This window comes from Vipera ursinii (genome assembly GCF_947247035.1).
Source record: "Vipera ursinii genome assembly, chromosome: Z".
NCBI lineage: Eukaryota > Metazoa > Chordata > Lepidosauria > Squamata > Viperidae > Vipera > Vipera ursinii.
The window spans coordinates 98407156-98428280 of NC_139517.1; the positions used below are offsets into that span (position 1 = coordinate 98407156).

At 38.0% G+C, this 21125-nt stretch overlaps 1 protein-coding gene across 1 annotated transcript; it reads right to left on the reverse strand.

Moving 5' to 3' along the window:
• Nucleotides 1–1255: 1255 nt before the first annotated feature.
• On the reverse strand, nt 1256–21125 carry MIOS (meiosis regulator for oocyte development). The gene is made up of 11 exons (XM_083376357.1): nt 20836–21125; nt 18302–19665; nt 17660–17758; nt 16969–17226; nt 14208–14377; nt 13225–13290; nt 12187–12345; nt 11678–11830; nt 11241–11445; nt 4902–5031; nt 1256–3042 (listed from the first exon to the last, which is right to left on the reverse strand). The coding sequence occupies exons 2-11, from the start codon at nt 19587–19589 to the stop codon at nt 2946–2948; spliced, it is 2625 nt and encodes an 874-aa protein (XP_083232483.1). The 5' UTR covers nt 19590–19665; nt 20836–21125; the 3' UTR covers nt 1256–2945.

The following is a 21125-nucleotide window of genomic DNA, read 5'->3' on the forward strand; positions in this document are numbered from 1 at the left end:
GCAATCCTGGATGAAGCGGACTATCTGGACCCGCACCAGTCTGGTTTCAGGCCTGGTTACAGCACGGAAACGGCATTGGTCGCACTGGTAGATGATCTCTGGCGGGCCCGGGACAGGGGTTGTTCCTCTGTCCTGGTCCTACTTGACCTCTCAGCGGCTTTTGATACCATTGACCATGGTATTCTGTTGCGACAGCTCGGGGAGTTAGGAGTGGGAGGCACTGTTCTATGGTGGTTCTCCTACCTCTCGGGCCACTCAGTTTGTATTGGCAGGGGGGCAGAGATCTACCCCAAGGCCCCTCACTTGTGGGGTGCCTCAGGAGTCGGTTCTCTTCCCCCTCCTGTTTAACATCTATATGAAGCAGCTGGGTGAGATCATCCATGGCTTTGGGGTGAGGTATCACCAATATGCAGATACCCAGTTGTTCATCTCCACCCCAAGCCAACCCAGTGATGCCCTTGACGTGATGTCCTGGTGCCTGGAGGTGGTGCGGGTTTGGATGGGAAAGAACAGGCTCAGGCTGAACCGCTCCAAGACTGAGTGGCTGTGGATACTGGCATCTCGTATTGTCCAACATGTTCCATCTCTTTTGATGGGGGGGAGGTATTGCCCCCCTCAGAATGGGCCTGCAACTTGGGTGTCCTCCTGGATTCACAGCTTAACTTGAAGGCCCCGGGGGGGGGGCCTTCGCACAGGTTCGCCTGGTGTGCCAGTTGCGCCCCTTTTTGGACCAAGATGCCCTATACACGGTCACCCATGCCCTTGTCACTTCTTGCCTGGATTACTGCAATGCTCTCTACATGGGGCTGCCCTTGAAGTGCACCCGGAGGCTTCAGGTAGTGCAGAATGCGGCCGCACAGATGCTTATGGGAGTTTCTCGATACTCCCATGTTACACCGCTCCTGCGCGAGTTGCATTGGCTTCCGGTTGCCCTCCGGATGTGATTCAAGGTGCTGGTATTTACCTTTAAAGCCCTACATGACTTAGGCTCAGGGTACCTGCTGCCATTGTCAACCTCCCATCGCCCGGTTCGCTCCCAGAGTCGGCCTCCTCAGGGTTCTGTCGGCTAAGCAATGCTGGCTGGCGACCCCCAGGGAGAGAGCCTTCTCTGTGGGCGCGCCGACCCTCTGGATTGAGTTGCCTCCGGAGCTGCGGACGGCCCCTGACCTTAGGTCCTTCCGCCGTGACCTGAAGACATGGCTGTTCCAACAATCGAGCCTGGACTGACTATAGTTTTAAAATAGATTTTATTGGGTTAATTATTATGTATTTATTACATTTATGATTTAATTATTTTTTAAATTTTGTATTTTATGTTTTTTAACTTTTTATTGTTGTGAGCCGCCCTGAGTCCTTAGGGAGAAGGGCGGCATATAAATTTAATAAATTCAATTCAATTCAAATTCAATTTACTATCCATGCACCTCAAATATAAGTACTTCAAATACAAGGACACAAAAATAGTTTCTAAATTGCTCTTAATGGCTTAATAGATAATTATTAAAACCAGTTGATTGTTTATTATTGCAAAAATATATAGTAAAATTAAAAACAAACAAAATTTTGATTGGAAGTGGTCTGAGAAAATCTACATATTATGCAACAAAACTCTATACATAAAAATAAATATAATTTTATCCATTAAGGATTTTTTCCCCTTTAAACCAAGTAGGCATATAGATGTTGCTCAGATCCTGAGTACAAATGGAAGCCATTTCCATAAGCGAGAGAAATATATTTTCTATATTTCTTTCATTTGTGCCCATTATCTAGGTTTCTGAAGAACATTTTTCATACAAAAAGATTTTTTTCAAGAAATAGAAAAGTGAATTAAAATATTGCATGGTTCTTAGATCCTAACTTGCACAATACAAAATATAAAATTGACAATTAGGCAAATGTTATATAAAGCGGTTACTAAATTGCACTGAAAGTAGAGAAGCTTCTAGTTATCTACTGAAATTTTGAATAGCTGCTTGTTGTATTAGTAATTGATAGAAAATATGTAGACTAGTAAGTACACCAGACTATACCAAATGTTGTCCAAATGAATTTCTACTCATACAGGAGTATAAATTTCCATCACTTCCTGATCCGGGAACACTAAATGTACAAGAGGTAAAAAAAAATCCATTCTATCAGCAAGAATAAGCTTGCTATTCCAATCAATTTATTGTTTTGTTGTTGGTAACATGTTTACAAAGCTTCTATTGTATGTTAAACAGATTTTAATCAATGGAGAAACACTTGCAGTGAAAGATTTGGTGCAAAAAATGATTAGTATAATAATGGCAAGTGGCACCTACTATTATCAGTGATTTAAGCTACTTTTTCAGATTGTTATTACATTTAATTCTGTGATAGAAATGAGTGTCCTCATTCAAAACAATATTCAGATGACTATAATTCACATTAACCTGAAATTCAGTTTTATTATCTATTTATTCAAACTAAATAAAACCTAATCAAGATTGTCATAGGATTGTCGCTAAACCATACTATACTGTGAGCAAATAAAATACAGAAACTTTCTCAGAAAAACACTAATAGAAATGGTGTAAAATACATCTAAAACATTTATTTGCCTCATGGTGAACTGTTTTCTAGAAGTTTATAAAATTCATAGAAAGATAAGTGTTCAACAGTATTTCATCTTTTGTCTCAAGGTGCAGTTAGCATGTCTTCCTTCACATTTCAATGAAGCTTCTGAGGAGCTTCTGAACAAACCACTGAATAAAACCCACACGACCTTTGAAAAACTCAGTCTAGCAGAACTTGGTTATACAAAGCACATCAAAAGCCATCTGCACAAATTGCTGATGTGATAAAATGATTTATATTTCTATTATTATCAAGTCATGAATAACTTGTTCTGAGGTATGTATTTGGACTGTGAAGAATACGTATTAGAGAGATGTTGTGAAAATTCTTAGAAAAGCTCTGTTCTATGGTTGAACAACCTCTGCTGGGATGAGATTTCCTGTTGTATCCAGCTGCATACACTTACAGGAACATGCAGAAACAGGGCATTCATTATGATCTCTGTATAAGAAGAAAAAGCAGAATAATATTATTTTGTTCAACAGTTCAAGAACAACTGCTTTGTTCACACAGTATAAATACATACCTATGCATATATCTTTCATAAGAAATATGAACATGGTATTGTGGTACATGGTAGAAAGGGCTTAGAAAAGAAGATATACATAATTTATTTTATTTATTTATTTAATTTTAATCCCATTTATATCCCGCCCTTCTCCGAAGACTCAGGGCGGCTTACAATTTAAGCACAAACCAATGTGCTTAGCAATAGCCTTCATTCTATGTATATGCCTGCTTATTAGGGCTTTCGCCCCCCCAAGCGGCATTATTACAAAGTCAGCTTATTGCCCCCAACAATCTGGGTCCTCATTTTTCCTACCTCAGAAGGATGGAAGGCTGAGTCAACCTTGAGCCTGGTGGGACTCGAACCTGCACTAATTGCAGGCAGCTGGTGTTACTTAAGGAGGCATTAGCCCACTGCTCCACCAAGGCTCTTTTTTATGAATTGCTAATAAGTGTAAAATTAAGCTCCCAATATTGAAAAGTTAACTCTATAAATAGGATGGTGGATATTTAATTAGGGCCATAGGTTAGCTATACTTTTTTATAGAAACATGTTCTAGACTTCCAGGGAAGGAATGGTTAACTGAAGATGGTTTTGCTAAAAGCGGAGACTGTGACTACGGCAGAATGACCTACCTGCAACTAGACCAACTCTGTATAATTTCCCATTGGACAAGAAAAGGATTTAGGATTGTTCCCAAATCCAAAGCTTTGCTGGCTGAGGAATTCTGGGAATTGAGGTCCACAAGTCTTAAGTTGCCAAGCTTGAGGACCCCTGCTCTAGTGGGATTTAGAGCTCTAGCCATGGCTGGTGCTTTTATGGGCACTGAATTTATAAACTGTTTTCTAATTACTTTTGGAAATTGCTGGTTAACTGCTTTTCAGCCAGTAGGAGCCTTTGGATTGATTAAATTTTTTCAGCACTGTATGTTAAAGCTTCAATTATTATTATTATTATTATAATAAAGAACGAAAAGGTGATTAGAACACTGATTTTGGAAATTTACAAATGGACAGAGGGTCTAGATGGATAGGAAATAAAGAGTTTGAAATTAATGATAAGAATCCTTCCTATGGGAAAATGCTTTTATTTTTTGAATTCTTAAAAAATAGGATGGAACCTTAAAGGTTGGACATTACAGGAAACTAGATGGAAATAAAGATTACAATTAAAGAAGAAAAATACTTAAATTTGACTTACTAGTACAGAATGGAATAAATACTTAACATTGGACGTACTGAGGGTTATTTGTTAATAGTGGAGCCAGTAATTACTGTAAAGAGTGTCTGCAGTTATAGCCAGACTGTACTTAAAAATGTAATGGAAGAGGAACAAGTTTTGCTGGCAACATACAAATATTAAAAATGCATTAAAAGATAAATTGGCCATTTAGTCCAATTATAAAAATTCAGACAAAAATACTGACTAGATTACGTCAGTTCTTTAAAAGAACTATATCAATACTTATGGATATATAATCTATTCTGTGAACCTTTGCACTGAGCTGCAAGTAGTATTTAGAATTATAATTGTTAGATTTCTAAAGAAAAACAGGTGGAGTTTTTTAAATCTCAAATCTTTCACTGAATGTACACATTTTTTTCTTATATTAAGTGCTCTATTTTTTGCAAATCTGACTATCTCTTGATATAGTTCTTAGATCTACCTATTTCGTAGAATTAGAGTTATGCTGATATATGTTGATGTGTAAACATATTGGCTAAAGGTATAGCTACACGATAAGGCTAAAAAGGATTCTTGGCTTCACTTAGTATTGTTTTTAGTTTCTTACCTGAACCAACTAAGCATATGTCCAGCATGACCACCATGCCTGCAGTTGTGACACCAAGTAAACCAGTTGTTGAACTGAGCTAATTTCTTGTCCTTGCTGAGGTCCACTTTTTCATCTGACTTGGATCCTCCTTTATGGGGGAAAAAATCAGTTAATTTGCTTTTGTAGCAATCAAGAGTTGCTTACTGAATATTGTTCCAGCAGACAAGCTGTTATTAAATCACTAAAAAGAAAAGAACAAGTTAAAAATCAGCACATAGGACAATTATTTTTATGAAAACTTAAAAAAAAAAAAGGTACAAATAGTTGAAAATTTTAGTCATGTTTTAATAATCAGACTAATAATCTTTAGAACTGATAATTATATTTTTAACAGTGCCCATTGCAATGTTATCCCAAAGATGCTTTTTCATGAGGCAACCACTTTCTCATTTTTCTTTGAAGACGTTTCACTTCTCATCCAAGAAGGATGGTGGGGAATAGAAGAATTTATACTCCTTGCAGACAGCTGGTCATTTTCATTTTAGAGAGTCATTGATGCCATCTGGAGGTTTATCTATGTCAGACATGTTCAACTCGTGATGTCATGTGACGTTGCACAACATATTGGGACGGTTTTGCCATTGCTGACAATGGAGTAAACGCGGCTTCCGGATGATGTATCTGGCCCGTGGGCTGGCAGTTTGACACCCTTGATCTATGTCATCAGGGTCACCTGAGTAGTGCAAATGGGTGTGGAGCCTTCTTGGAACTGTTGAAAGGACTATGTTGTAGACTGAAGAAAATCAACAATACACACAACTTCACCAGCAAGGCTTGGAAATTAAAAATGGATCCGCATGAGACCATGGTTTCCTATTATGTGACTTCCCTCTTCACTTGCATTCCAACAATTGAAGCTGTCATCGTAGTGAAGAAACAACTGCTGCAAAACAGCACCTTAGGTGATAGAACCAACTTGAGCCCAGACCACATACCGTATTTTTCGGACCATAAGACGCACCTGACCATAAGACGCACCCAGTTTTTAGAGCAGGCAAACAAGAAAAAAAAAATTCTGAACCAAATAGTACTGGTATTCTAAAACAGGGCTTTTCAACCTTTTCATCCGTTGTACCACTTTTAGGACAAGGCAATGTCCGAGTACCAGCAGTCGCCCAGCAAGGTGTCAAAAACTTGACCCCCCACCAAAAAAGGAAAAAAAATGATAAAGTACAGGTAGTCCTTGACTTACAATGATTCACTTAGTGACTGTTCAAAGTTACAACGGCACTGAAAAAAGTGACTTATGACCATTTTTCACACTTATGACTGTTGCAGCATCCCCAGGGTCATGTGATTTACATTCGGATGCTTGGCAATCAATTCATATTTATGATGGTCACATTGTTCCAGGGTCATGTGATCGCCTTTTGCAACCTTCTGAGAAGCAGTTAGTGGGGAAACCAGATTCACTTAACAATCATGTTACTAATTTAATTTCTCTCTCTCCTTCTCTTTCTCTCCCTCTCTCCCTCTTTCTTTCTCTCTCCTCTCTCCCTTTCTCTCCATCTCCCTCTTTCTCTCCCTATTTTTCTCTTTCCCTCTATCTCTCCCTCCCTCTCTCCCTATTTCCCTCCCTTTCTTTCTCCTTCTCTCTCCCTTTCTCTCCCTCTCTATTTTTCTCTTTCCCTCTATTTCTCCTTCTCTCTCTCCCTCTATTTCCCTCCCTCTTTCTTTCTCTCTCCCTTTCTTTCTCTCTTTCCCTCTCCCTTTCTCCTCTCTCCCTCCCTATTTCTTTCTCCTTCTCTCTCTCTCCCTCTTTCTCTCTCCCCCTCCCTCTCCCATTGTCCTTCCTCCCTCCCTCCCTCCCTCCCTTCCTTCCTTCCTTCCTTCCCGCTTTGTCCTTCCCTCTCTGCATTAGAGCAGTACCAGTGGAGGCGGCCCTGCGGCCCGGCTTTCTCTTGCAGAAAGCAAGCTGAAACGGAGCGAGGGAGATTGCCAGAAATGCGAATCAGCCAATCTCGCGCTCCTGCAAACTCCCTCGCTCGGTTTCAGCTTCTCTTGCTACAAGAGAAAGCAGGCTGAAACGAGGGAGATTGCAGCAGCGCGAGATCAGCCGATTTGCATTCCTGGCAATCTCCCTCACTCCGTTTCAGCCTGCTTTCTCTTGTAGCAAGGGAAGCTGAAACCGAGCAAGGCAGATTGCAGGAGCGTGAGATCGGCGTTTCTCAGCATGTGCCGATTCGTGCTCCACTTGCAGAGGTTGGGGCTGGCCATACGGATCACCTTCGGATCATAAGACGCACCCTCGTTTTCCTCCCCACTTTTGGGAAAAAAAGTGCATCTTATGGTCTGAAAAATACGGTATGTGCCATGCTGGACTTCTGCCTATCACTATCTATTCTAAACACATTGAAGTTTTCTACAGACAAAAATGTGGCTGCGCCATGGGTTCACTTGCATTCCCCTGTTGTGGCCAATCTCTACATGGAAGACATAGAAACCAAAACCCTAAACTCCTTCATGGGAATTCCACCCACTCACTGGCATAGGTATGTGGACGATATTTGGTTCAAGATCAAAACACAGGAAATTGAAGCATTCACCAAACATATCAACTTGGTGGCCGGATACATCAAATTCACGTGTGAAGATGTTAAGGAAAATAGTCTAGCCTTCCTGGACTATATACATTAAGGAAGACAGAAGCCTTAACATTGAAATTTACAGAAAACCCACACACACAGATTAATATTTATATGTTGATTCTCATCACCCACTGGAACACAAAATGGGAGTTATCAGAACTCTACACCACCAAGCTCAAGGTCTGCTTACCAGCAAAGATGGGAAAGAAAAAGAACTAAAATACATCAAGGAAGCCCTCAGAACTTGTGGCTATCCCAAGTGGGCCTTCATCAAATCCCCAGAAAAATCTCCATAACAGACAAAAAAGAAAACAATAAACAAAGCAACATTGTCATTCCATACATTGCAGGAATATTGGGAAAAGCTCAGGAGGATCTTCAGCCAACACAACATAGGTGCACATTTCAAACCCAAAAATACACTAAGGCAGAAACATGTCCACCCCAAGGATAAAACACCGAGACACAAACTGAGCAACGTGGCATATGCAGTACAATGCAGTGAGTCTTGTGAAGATCTGTACATTGCGGAAACAAAACAACCACTTCATAAATGCATGGAAAACAAACCCACCAGGATAGGATTCAGCAATCCATCTGCATTTAAAAGACAAAGGCCACTCTTTCAAAGTCAGCAAAATCCACATTTTGGACAGAGAGAGCTGGTTTGAAAAAGAGGTCAAACAGGCCATCTATGTCAAAATTGAACAGCTCTCTCTCAACAGAGGGGGAGGGATATGACATCATCTATCTTCAGTCTATAATACAGTCCTTTCAACAGTTCCATATGTGATACTCAGGTGACCCAGATAATCCTCCAGGTGGCATCAACAACTCTCTAAAAGAATGCAAATGATCAGCTGTCTGCAAGGAGTATAAATCCTTCCATTCCTCATCATACAGTCAGAACTGAAGAAGCTTCTTGGATGAGAAGCGAAACATCTTCAAAGAAAAACAAGAAAGTTCAGTTGCCTCATAAAAAAGCATCTTTGGGATAACTATGACCTGGATGACTGAGAAGTTCCATAGATACCCATTTCAATCAAAACTAAAATATCATTTTTTTCTGATTTTGCTGTTCTGTTTCTTGTATTTGTTGTATGATCACTTTTATCTAAGTTGCTTCCTCCCCCTTCATAGTACCCCAAATTCAAATTACCTATTTTAATATAAGCTCACATTTGGCTTTTGTAAAGGCAATAAGGGAAAATCAGACTCTTACTTCCATCTACTTATGTATGTATATATGTATAGTGTGTGTGTGTGTGTGTGTGTGTGTGTGTGTGTGTGTGTATTCTGAAAGTATAAGGACTCCAAATGACTTAAAGAAGTTACATATAAAATGCAATACAAGTTGATATCTCAATTAAAAATAAACTATTTCAATGTTAAAATTGTAAGTTAAATTTATTGAACATAGTATAGCTAATATAATTAATCTACACATGCTTACTTAAGAAGCCCATAATGATGGGGGCTATCCTTGTGTCAGGGGACAAACTAAGGGGAGATGCTTATAGAGAAGAATCCCTGCTAATTCTTCTCACCGTGCCTCCTGGTAATTAAAGCTCTTAGCAAGCATTCCCTAGTTATTTTAAATACAAAGGGAAGAAATCTTTGGGAAATGTATTAGAATGTATTTATTACTTAGGGCTATTGATTTAATCTTATTTTAATTTTTATACCTTGTGTGTTGTTAGCATTTTAATTGCCCTGTACACCGCCCCGAGTCCTTGGAGAGGGGTGGTATAAATAAACATTCCTGGGTATTTCTAAAATACCCAGGCCTCAAGCCATATAAGGCTTTATAGATAATGATCAGTAATAATTGCTGTTGTTGTGTTGTAACTGATCCCTTGAGCATGAGTGTAACTGTATTTTGGACCAGCTGAATTTTCCAGGTTGTCTTCAAGGGCAGCCCCATTCATAGCAAGTTGTAGTAAACCATGGATGTCAAATTTGCAACGTCACGTGACGTGTCGCAGCGTATCGTGACTTTTTTTGCCATTGCCAGCAATGGGGCGGGTGCGGTTTCGCTATGATGCATCCAGCCCGCGGGCCAGCAGTTTGACACCCCTGTAGTAAAACAAACCAAGAAGAAAAAATGGTACAATCCTGCAATCAAATGGCCTCCAAATCAAGACATTTTTTCTTATTTAGGTTGAATATGGGTGTGCTTTTCCCCATTGAGAAACCTACATCATGGCTTCTACCACAACTTGCTGTGAGCTTCTGGTAGACATGTGTAACAGGCTATTATCTGCTTATTGATGACATCTCATCCCAGACAAACAGGACAGGAAGCCCTTCATTGTGAAAAAAATTCAAAAATAAAATTTGTCATTTCATTTGCCTCTTGTTTTATGCAACTGAAGTAAATAGTTGTTTTCCTCATATATATTTGTGTGATGAATTTGCAAAGAAAGGAATCCAAGAAATTCTTGAATTAACCCTGCATGACTAAAACAGCTTTGGATTGACAATTCTCTCATGCCAAACAAGTTGAGATAAAGCAAAACAGCATTCCTGGATTTCAGTTATAAAGTTTTTTCCCCCCCGTTTGCTTATGTAACAGAACATACAAGCAGTTCTTGAGTTATGAGGGCAATTGGGGGACTGGAATTTCCATCACTAAGTGATGCAGTGGTAAAGAATGATATCCTAAACCACATTGCTTAGTGATGGCATTCCGAGTTGCCATTACAATTCAAAACCACAAAGGTTAAACAGGAAGAGGCAGGGGATAGACAAGAAATGGGGCGGGGGGGGGGAAAGAGTGCCAAGGGTAGGTGCTGCAGAATAGGACTTTTGGGTAGAAAAAGGTACAGGTGCATCAGGCAACCTTCTCTGTTGACTTCTCTATTGTCTTTGCTTGTGGGAAGCTAGCTGGGAAGGTTCCAAATGGTCATGATGTGATCACCAAGGGTCACTGCAACTAACCTAAGTGCCAGGCATTTGCCAAGTGCCCGGATTACAATCTATATCATTATTGGGATGGTGGGACAGCCAGAACTTCAGGAGAGGGAGGAAGATTTCTGCTTCCTGCCAGCTTCCCATGGGGGAACTCAATAGGGAAACCAATAAGAAGTCAGACATTGTTCACAATCCCACTGCTTTTTTACCCACCCTCGGATGATTCTGTTTCTCTGTTTAGATAAGAAACATCTATGAAAAGGACCCAGCAGATCATGAGTTGTCTGATTTTAGTATGTTTGATAATTAATGAATGCTAACTATTTTCCTGAGTCAGTCTCCTGGTACTTGCCAGAAATACTGGCTTTTTAATTGCATTTTACTATAAGCAGTTTTAAGTTATATCACAGCAAAGAAAATGGAATAAAATTGAACTCAGTTACAGCAGCATATTATAGACAATGTTATTCAAATATTAATGTAATATTTTTATATTCCACTGCACACCATTTCCTATACTGAACTATTTTTCAAGCAGTTTATAATGAAAACAGCAGTTAATTTTAAAAAACAAAATACTGGTTAAAAAGAAAAGGACGATTCTTTCAATAGTTATATTGGTAAGCCTGAATGAAGAGATGAGTTTTCAATAGATAGCTGAAAAATTTTATACTAAAAGCGTCCTGAATTTCATTAATTATGTACAAAGAAAAACAGCTGAAGAACTCACAACAATTGTTTTTCAGAGCTAGAAATCTTTGAATCAAATGAACAATTTCAAACTAGGAAAACACACCGGGACAGCAGGAAACTGGAGTGCCCATATTTATCAGACAAAGAGCACAGCGAGGAAGAGGTTTGCGGCAACCAGGACAACTTGTGACTTTTGATTTGGTTGGTGATCCACTTACACCATACTGACTGAAACCTCGGCCTTGATGTGGTATAGTTGAGCAGCTATAAGAGATTGATTTTCCACAGAAGTTGCAACTTACAAATACCTAGCCGAAAAAAATAAAACACATCTCCTTATATCATCAAAACACAAAAGCAAATGATTTCCAAAATAATGTTGACAAAGGTATCTGTTTTACTGTAACTCATACATAAATGGAAGATTAGCTCTGTGTGAATAGGCTTGAAAAATGTAGCAAGCAAGATAGTGCCATACTTTAATTAAGGTCCTTAAAGATACTAGATTAATTAAATTGCTACATAGTCAAGAATACTTACCTGTGCTAAAGGTTTTGAGCTGGGATCCAGCTTACTTCGATGGATGTCAAATTCAGCTCGTTTATGCCAAAATCTCCATGCATCCAACAGATTCCGGTAACTTTCAATCCAATATTGAACTCGCTCATCTTTGAGCACTTCAGAGGGAGAACCCTAAAAAGGTAAATATGAACAACAACAAAAATGCATTCAAGAAAAATATAACATTTCTGTTGAAGTTAAAAATTATGGGTTATTTTTTTTACAAAGGTAAAAAAAAACCTAGCTAGTCTTCACAAAAGTAATCCTATTTTATATACTGTCCCCAAGCTTGAACTAAGTGATTTAGAAATAGTAGGGAGATGAATATTCAAAAATATTTTACTGAAGATACCACACAGATCATAAAATGAAACAATAGAATGAAAAATGATTTACCTCAAAGGCAAGCAAAAACAGAAATGTGTAAAGCAAGGCATAGTATTTTCACAAATGTTGAAGCTTGAATTATTTTCAAAAAAGATACAAACCTGCAGCATACAATAGCTTGCTGTCTGAACATCACCTGTTCTATCTACATAACTTTCCATCAGATCAACTCCATCACTCGTGAGTCCTGTCAGTAGGATTCCTTCAAGATTTCCAGCCTCTTTCATTTCATTTGTTAGTTTTTCAACAAATCTGTTTAGCTATTAAAAAGAAATTATGATTTTCTCTATGTTTTTAACCTGTTATTACCTATTTCCCACCCACACAAATGTGGCACGCCTCTATATGGTATTAAATATATATTGTGTCAATTTTTTCTTAATATGAACAAAATATTAAATATAATATAAATTATCCATATTTTCAATGTCTTTCAGTTCAAAATATTTCTGAAATATTATCACCTCATTAATTTGACTTATCTGCAGAATATATATGAGAAATTGCTGGGAGAAACCACAGCTTTGGATGCTGAGGTCTCTACTTTTGATAGAAAAGAACACTTAAGGAACCTTTTCTTAACAATTAAAGAAAATGCAAATGCTATACTGTTGCTTAACACTAGGTTTGTGTCAATAGGAAGCCAATTCAAAATATCACAGGATTATCTGTGCTCAGAATATCACAGGGTGTTCACTATACCAATAAAGGAAAATACTTGTAGCTTGGTTAGCTTGGTGGTCTCTGAGCTTGGTTGCTTTCTGGCAGACATTTCATCACTCAAACTAGATAATATTAGCAGTGCTATTTTGAGTAATGAAATGTCTCCAAGGAAACATCCAAGCTCAGAGACCGCCAAGGGCCTGGGTAGTCACTATCAGCAATGAAATGTGAAATTCAAACCCTATCTGTTTCCAATCAAACTTAGACTGGGAAAATCTGGGAGTTCAAGTATGCATATCTTTAAGTTTCCAAGGTTGAGAAATATTGATCTATAGGCACACTGATGCCCAGAATAGCACAAAATATTTATCATTTTGATGTAGTGTGTTATTATTTGTTCTTTTCAACATAGTGTATTTTCTAGAAAGAACTTTGGAGTAAACAGAAAAAAATGGCAGCACATCTGATCACCTTACCTGCATATCAGTTAGGAATTTACAAGCGAATGCCACTCTGTCTCGTACAGCTACATTACTTTCATTCTGAAAAAACCACACACATACACACACACACAGAGAGACACACACACGAGAGAGAGAGAGAGAGACAGAGAGAGAGAGAGAGAGAGAGAGAGAGATATTTTTACCATAATCTAAAATGATTTATTTTTTCATGAAAATGAGGTAACAAGTAGGACAGCATCTATATATTGCAATTTGAAAATATAAAATATAAAGGTAAAAATGGTAAAGGAGTCCCTGCAAATTAGTCATTGCCAACTCTAGGGGGTGGTGCTCATCTCCATTTCAAGGCCATTTAGCCAGCACCATCCACAAAAACATTTCCACAGTCATGTGGCCAACATGACATCACGGAGCACTGTTACATTCCCATCAAAGCAGTACCTATTTATGTACTCGCATTTGCATGCTTTTGAACTGCTAGGTTGGCAGGACTTCGGCCGAGGATTGGAGCTCACCCCATCGTGTGGCACTCAGGTCTCAAACCTGGGTTGCTGGCTTTCCAGCTGACAACCCAGCGTCTCAACCACTGAGCCACCACACCCCCCATATAAAATATAAAAACAGTATCAAATTCTTAAAAACATGATACATTTTGATTAATCCTTCATTTTCTAATTGCTTGATTACTAGTATATATTTTGGATCAAGTAATCATATTTCTGATTACCTTCTCATAAATGTCAGGGATTTTTCAAAATATTTTGCATAAGAGCAAGGACAATTAATGCAAAGAAAACCTACTTTCAACTGTGTTGCCACAATACATTATATCATAAATATCTTTTGCCTTTGTCTCAAAGGCTCAAAATTTATACCACTTTAATTGATAGATCAAACTCCTAATCTGACACTGAATAATCCATAAAAATGAATTATTTGCTACATATTTCAATAATGATACAGTTTTTAATTTTAAAAATTTGGTAAAAGCTTACCAAAACCCCATCATAACACCCTGATTCACTGGTCAAAAAAGCAAACATGGCGCATAAGTAAGGATTGTTCAGCTGCAACCTAAGAGTGCTGCACATTTCTCTCCATAAGGAATTCTTTTCATCTGTATAGCCTGACAATGCCATAGCCACCACATTAAGATTTAGATCACCTGCATTGCAAAAATATATATATATATATATATACAACCTAAAGTCAGCAGCAGAATTACCAGCAACATAATAAGCAATAAGCAACAGGTCAAAATATAAATAAAGTATCATTCTTTGAAATGCATCAATCTTTTTTTAATTTTTTTTAATGAGAAATACAAAAGAAACCCCATCCCTACAATACCAAATAGGGGAAGAGGAAAAAAAAATCAAGTTTGGCTTATCTGTAGATTGGCTTATATGTGAGCCTATATGGGAAATATAGTACTTTTAAAATATATTTCCATGTATATATACATGGGCAAGCCCATGCATGGATAAGGCAAACTTAATTTTTTGGTACTTAAAATTCTCGGTTTACAGGTGTCCTTGACTTACAACAGTTCATTTAGTGATTGTTCTAAGTTACAATGGCACTGAAAAAAATGACTTATAACTGTTTTTCACACTTATGACCATTGTAGCATCCCCATGGTCACATGATAAAAATTCAGACGCTTGGCTACTGACTCATGTTTGACGGTTGCAGTGTCTTGGGGTCATGTGATCATCTTTTGCACCTTCTGACAAAGTCAATGGGGAAGCCAGATTCACTTAACAACAGTGTTCTTGCAGTGATTCACATAACAACTATGGCAAGAACATATACATGGGGCAAAACTTACTTAACTGCCTTTCTTAGCAACAGAAATTTGGGGTCAGTTATGATCGTTAAGTCGAGGGGTACTTGTATTTGCAAGTATATGCAGTCTGTGTCATATGATGATTCAAATGTAATAAATATGACAAAAATAAAAAATAATAAATTGAAAAAAGGAAAAGACCCATGCAATAACTATTGATAACAATATAAAATTCAATCCTTCAGCTTATCACTAAATATATACTATACTGCAAGATATGGTTTCATTTCCTCAATGTTGGAAGAGATAAAAAAATAAATAACACATTCATATACTGTACCCATTCCTTAAAGTCAGGAAGTTAATTTTCCATTTATATAAAATTATCCTTTTGTTATATCCCAGTATAGTGGGATTTCCAAATAGAATGGTGGGAGGTGTGAAGAGGTGACTGAGTTTAAACACCTTGCACAGCAGAAAATGGCAAAGACTTTAACTCCCACAGACCATTACAGTCAGTCTGTCCTTGTAATACACATTGCAACCATTAACAAGTAACCTTGATCAGCTCAGTGTGTCCCTGACACCCAGACTCAACCGAGCCAAAGGAGGTGACAAATTCCAGGTTTTAAGAATATAGTTTGAAATAACATTAAGATCCTTAATTATAATAGTTTCTTCCAATGTTGTATTGTAATTGTATTGTAATAATTACATGTAGTTATTTGGACCCAAAACTGATACAGAACATGACTTAAAGAACCTTCATATTTCTTACAATGCTAACAGGAAGAAAAAACAAGCAAACATCCATTCTTTATTACACATTCTTTGAGGGTTCAATAAACTTGCAATAATACTTGAATTCAATTAATTTTTAGATATGTATATTTTACAATTTCTCAACACTTGGCCCTGCTGATTCTGTAAAATTACTCTGAACCAATCCACTGAGTTGGGTACCAATCAACTCAAGTGAACTATCTAAGGCCATGACTGGAAGGAGCTGAGCTGGATGCCTTTCTTGTTCACAGCATATTTTTTCTTTGCATCCTAGGAAAGAAACATCTGCTGCTACCTAGAACTGAACTCTCTACCTTCGAAATGGGAGGTGAGCATCTTCACCACTAGGTCACCACTAGGTCACCACACAGCTCTTGTTCAAGATACTTGAATTCTAATTTTCATATACCATTAGATAAATGCTGCTGCCGGCATCAACTTCCCTCCGCCCTGTGCGTTCCCACAGAGAGGGCCTCCTCAGGGTGCCACCGGTCAGAGAATGTCGACTGGTGGCCCCCAGGGGGAGATCCTTCTCTGTGGGCGCCCCGGAGCTATGGAATCAGCTACCGGTTGAGCTCTGGACGGCGCCCGATCTTCGCTCCTTTCGCCGCGAGCTAAAAACATACTTTTTTGAACAAGCTGGCCTGGCCTGATGAGGGGGCTGGGGGGGTTGTTACTGTCATTTTATTGGGGTTTTAAGATGTATTTTTAGTATATGGGCATGTATTTAATCAATTTTTAAACTTTTGTAATCCTGTATTTTTTATTCTTGCCCTGTTCACCGCCCTGAGTCCTTTGGGAGAAGGGCGGTATAGAAATATTATTAAATTAAATTAATTAAATTAAATGACGAAGTTATGGTCCAACTGTTTCTACAAGCTTGAATCTAAAGAATAACCAGGAGAAATTAAAAGTCATTAACCACAATCCCACAGATTTTTGTGCAAGCTAAGGGACTAAACAGTTTGGTAGCAAATGAAATTTCATATATTCTACAAATATAAGTATAAACTAGGTCCCAGTTTTCTTATATGTCATTCTATAAAGCAGTCCTTGAATCAGAAAAAGGTATTTTTGTATCTTTGGATTTAACAATGCTTAAAGCAGTCTGATTAACAGATAAACATATAAATAATATTCAGCATGAACAAATGCTGTATAAGTGGTAGTACATCATAACACACCTTTGCCAGAAGATGCTCCTTTGTTCATTATCTGTATTGCTCGTCGGATGTCCAAATTAAATAATGCTACAGCAGCAGCTCGCTCCCAGTCTCCTTCTTGCTCCAGAGAGCACAGAAAGGGTTCCACATCCAGATCTGCCCCCTTCTTTACCCATCCACAAAGCTGCAAAGCCAGTGATCTTTCCTCACTCATATACTGAATAATATCTGCATGTCTATCAGATCCACTTCGGCTGTGCCTCAAGTTCTCTGTTGTTCCTGAAAAGGAATTATGGATTGACATTAGACACAATAAACACAACTTCTTAATATCTGAATGTATCATGTTAAATGTATCATTATAATATAGGTATTGCAACAATCCTTAAGCATTGTTTTATCATTATTATTGTTTAACATTGTTATTAGCATTCAATCATGCTATTAACTAGGACAATGCAATGTATTGGTTTCAAAGAGAAAAGTGTTGACTGCATAATGTTGCACCTACTGCCACCTCTCTAAATCAAATGTTACTTTACCATGAATCAAATGGCACACCATGCAGGTCCATGGAAAAAAAATTAGTTTCTTTAAGAAGTTGTCAATAGATGAATCTGTAATACTGGGTAGACCATGAAAGCTTAAAAGACATTCACTTTTAAATTATTTAATATGTTATCAAATAATGAAATATGCAAAATGAACTTACCCATAGAAGTTTTCACTATAGATTTGATGCCTGCATAAACCAAAGATCCTTTGTTTCCTGTGAATTTTTGATCCATATCATCAGCATATTGCTTCATAAGTATTTTCCAGTATAGGAAATAACTTAATAAGATGATGTGTGAGGCAAAAACAATATTGTATTTATTAATTAATATTTCCTAATTTGCTAATGAATTAGAGGTGGTATCATAAAGAAACCAACTTTGATTTGGTTTCTTTGATCCAAGGAATTGTGCAAACACCCCCTCCAAAATTATTTATACGCTTAGTGTAATCCTCTGAATAACTAATAGCTAATAACTATATAATAGCAGAAAGTGGTTATAACAGACATGTGTTATCAAGTTTGATAAAGAAACTCAGAGATTATCTTTCTTTTCAGTCTTAAATCTACAAAAATGTAGATTTCTTTAGACACATTAAGTAACAAAGGTATAGCTTTCTGAAAGCCATTAGTACTGTTTTATATAATGATGCATAATGCCAGGGCCCAAATGTCTCCTTATGTTAATCTGAAAAAAGGGACCACCCCAAATATATTCTGCACAAATCCATGTTTCAAAAAGGCCCTGGAATGGAAGGAATCAGTCATCCTGTGTGGCAAATACTATTTTAAGGATATAGTGCAGAGTGTACCAAAGTGACTTCAGTTGTGGATCTTCATTTCCTGCAAGAATATGGTTTCTCCAGACCTGTTCTGTATCTAGGCCATATCTGGATAAAGCCCTGAGGCGCATTTTGGTGGCTATGTCTTTTTCAAAAGATCTAGTTTCTTCTGTGCATTCATACAAATGTCTTCCACAAGCCCACATTAAAGAAGTAACTGGACTCCATGCCAGAGATATTCTTTCAAACACAGTAAAATCTGACATAGTCCTGTTAGAAGCCACAACGACCATTCGATTTTGACTTGATGGATGCCATGCAAAGGAAGCAATATAGTGCTCGCAAGGCTGAACACTTCTTTCAATTATTGTAGGTTCCGTTTCATCCCCTATAGGTGTGGGAGTGTGCTGCATATCGTACAGCTTGATGATGTTACTATCTCTGGTTAAAGTAGCTAATAACCCAGTTCTTGTAGGACACCATGCTGCTTTTATTAATGGTTTTGGTTGTTCTGTCAGGGTTAGTACAGGTTTCTCAAATTTTCTAAGGTCCCATATGGCAACCTGCCCTTCATAGAAGGAAGCCACACGATCATGGAAGTATGGATCAACAGTAACACCCTGAACAGCCTTGGTATTCACAAACATTTTTTGGCTTGTGTTTCTAAGGTCAAAAATAGCCAGGTTTCGGTGCATTCCAGCTAAAAGAAGTTTCTGATCTCGTGGAAGCCAACAAAGAGAAAGACAAGCATCATTCTGACCTAATTCATACAGTGATTTTGTTACAACTAATCCTGATTCAATATCACTTGAAAGCCTTAATTTCTCAGTGGCAATTGAAATTTCTGGAGTGTATTTACTACTTATATCCCAGATCAATACTGAAAAATCAGCTCGATGTTTATCCAAGCCAGCAGCAAGCCAGTTACTGTCTAATGGATTCCATGCCAAGGTGTTACACTGTCGAGCATGCTTTGGAACAAATTCTTTTCCTATCAAATCTTTACATTTTGAATTGTGGTCTTGGCCAAGGCTAGTCAAGACAACTCGACCATTAGCTTGGCCAACTGCCAGTAGACATTCAGGATCATATTTTGGATACCAAGCCACACATTTTAAATATGGAGTCTCTGAATTAATGGACAAAAGAGTAGCTGCAGTTTCTTCAGATAAACGCAGTGATCCTGCTTTGAGTTCTGAACTTACTGCAGATTCAATACGATAAAGACTGAGTTCTGAGTCACATAAAACAAATCTATCGACATGGTGTGGAGCCCACAGAATATCAGGTTTGGAGCCACTCATATCTGTTCCTCCAAATTGAATCAGGCAGCTTAAAACGTTGTTGGGAAACTAGAGCTGAGTTCACTCATATGGACCCCTTTTTGTAAAAAGAAAAAATAATAATCAATGTCATATTATCAAATTTACATCATTTACATTTACATCATTCCAAATGAGCACTGCAAAGTACCTTCAAGTTTCTTGTTCCCAATTACACAACCAAAAATTTCAAATGGTTTACTAATTCAGCAATACCATTCCTCATTCAGAAATTCAGGTGGCACCTAGGGTTTTGAAAAGCATTTAAAATCTGACTTTAGTCCCAGGCCTGGGGTTAATTTGTTGGGGGAAGAGGAGAGAGGGCAGCTGCCATACTGTGTTTTAATATATGTTTTTAGCTTGAGTTGCTTTCTCTATGTTTTTAATTATCTTATATTAGATTTTGTAAGCTACCCAGTTTGTTAAGAGTGGTAACTATAATGAATTTAATGAAATAAATCAATAGGTTTTTTTTTTGTGTTAAACCTTCTTTCCAGTCTTGCGACCACAATTGACCCCAAACTTTCTCACATGACCCCAGGACACTGCAACCGTCAAATATGAGTCAGTTGCCAAGAGGCTGAATTTTGATCATATGACCATGGGGATGCTGCAATGGTCGTAAGTGTGAAAAACGATCATAAGTCACTTTTTTCAGTGCCACTGTAACTTCAAATAGTTGCAAATAAATGATTGTAAATTGAGGACTACCTATAATCCTTTTGCTTGCTTTGTTGATTTTTCTTACTGGATTATACAGTACAAAAGGTAGGATCGATTCTTATATACAGAGTCAAGAAAGCACAGTATGAAGCATTTACTTTCTAAACCAGATAAATATTATATATGAAAGTTCTTAATCATTTCTGGGAATTGAAGTTAAGCAATATCTAGACTATCTCATACTTCATACTACCTTCATTGTTGGGGTTTATTTTTGTTTGTTTTTTTGCAGATTAAACGCAGCAAGTTAGCAATTCCCAAGTACTCTGAATTCAATTAAGCAAAGAGGTGACAAATTTGAGAGAAAAGGTCCACTATCCACCAAGCCACGTTTACTATAAGATTTGAACGTCTGAACTACGAGCATCACAGTGATCATTAACGATTGCAACATTACGGAAAAAAAAACACCACAGGACTTACAAGGACCTTAGTTAGTAATGTTAACGTACGCTGCAGTCTCGGCCTCACGAAATTCTATCGTAATGTTAAAAAGTCTAATTACCGTGACGGAGAGCTCTAAGTTCCGTGCCCGCATTTTTTCCTAAAATCAGGTCTGAAGGGGGAAAAATATCTGCTGATACTCGAGATCGGCGACAATCTATTGAACACTCTGCGCTCCAGACCTCAGTAAAATCAGCGGCTCTGATTGCTGCCACCGCGAAGTGAAAATTGGAGAGAAACTTCTTGGCAGGGCAGGGCTCCGCGACTCCCACCTCCCCGAGGCCGCCGGAATTACGCAGATTAAGACGAGATGGTGGTGGTGGTGGGAAAACACCTTTGAAAACATGAAAG

What these genes read in the sequence shown, in the direction of transcription:
- MIOS (XM_083376357.1), bottom strand. Translation starts at nt 19,589, where the DNA reads ATGAGTGGCTCCAAACCTGATATTCTGTGGGCTCCACACCATGTCGAT. An exon ending in TATAGTGAAAACTTCTATGG is followed by an intron (nt 17,227 to 17,659) that starts GTAAGTTCATTT and finishes ATTCCTTTTCAG; the next exon opens with GAACAACAGAGAACTTGAGG. An exon ending in GGTGTTATGATGGGGTTTTG is followed by an intron (nt 13,291 to 14,207) that starts GTAAGCTTTTAC and finishes TGGTTTTTTCAG; the next exon opens with AATGAAAGTAATGTAGCTGT.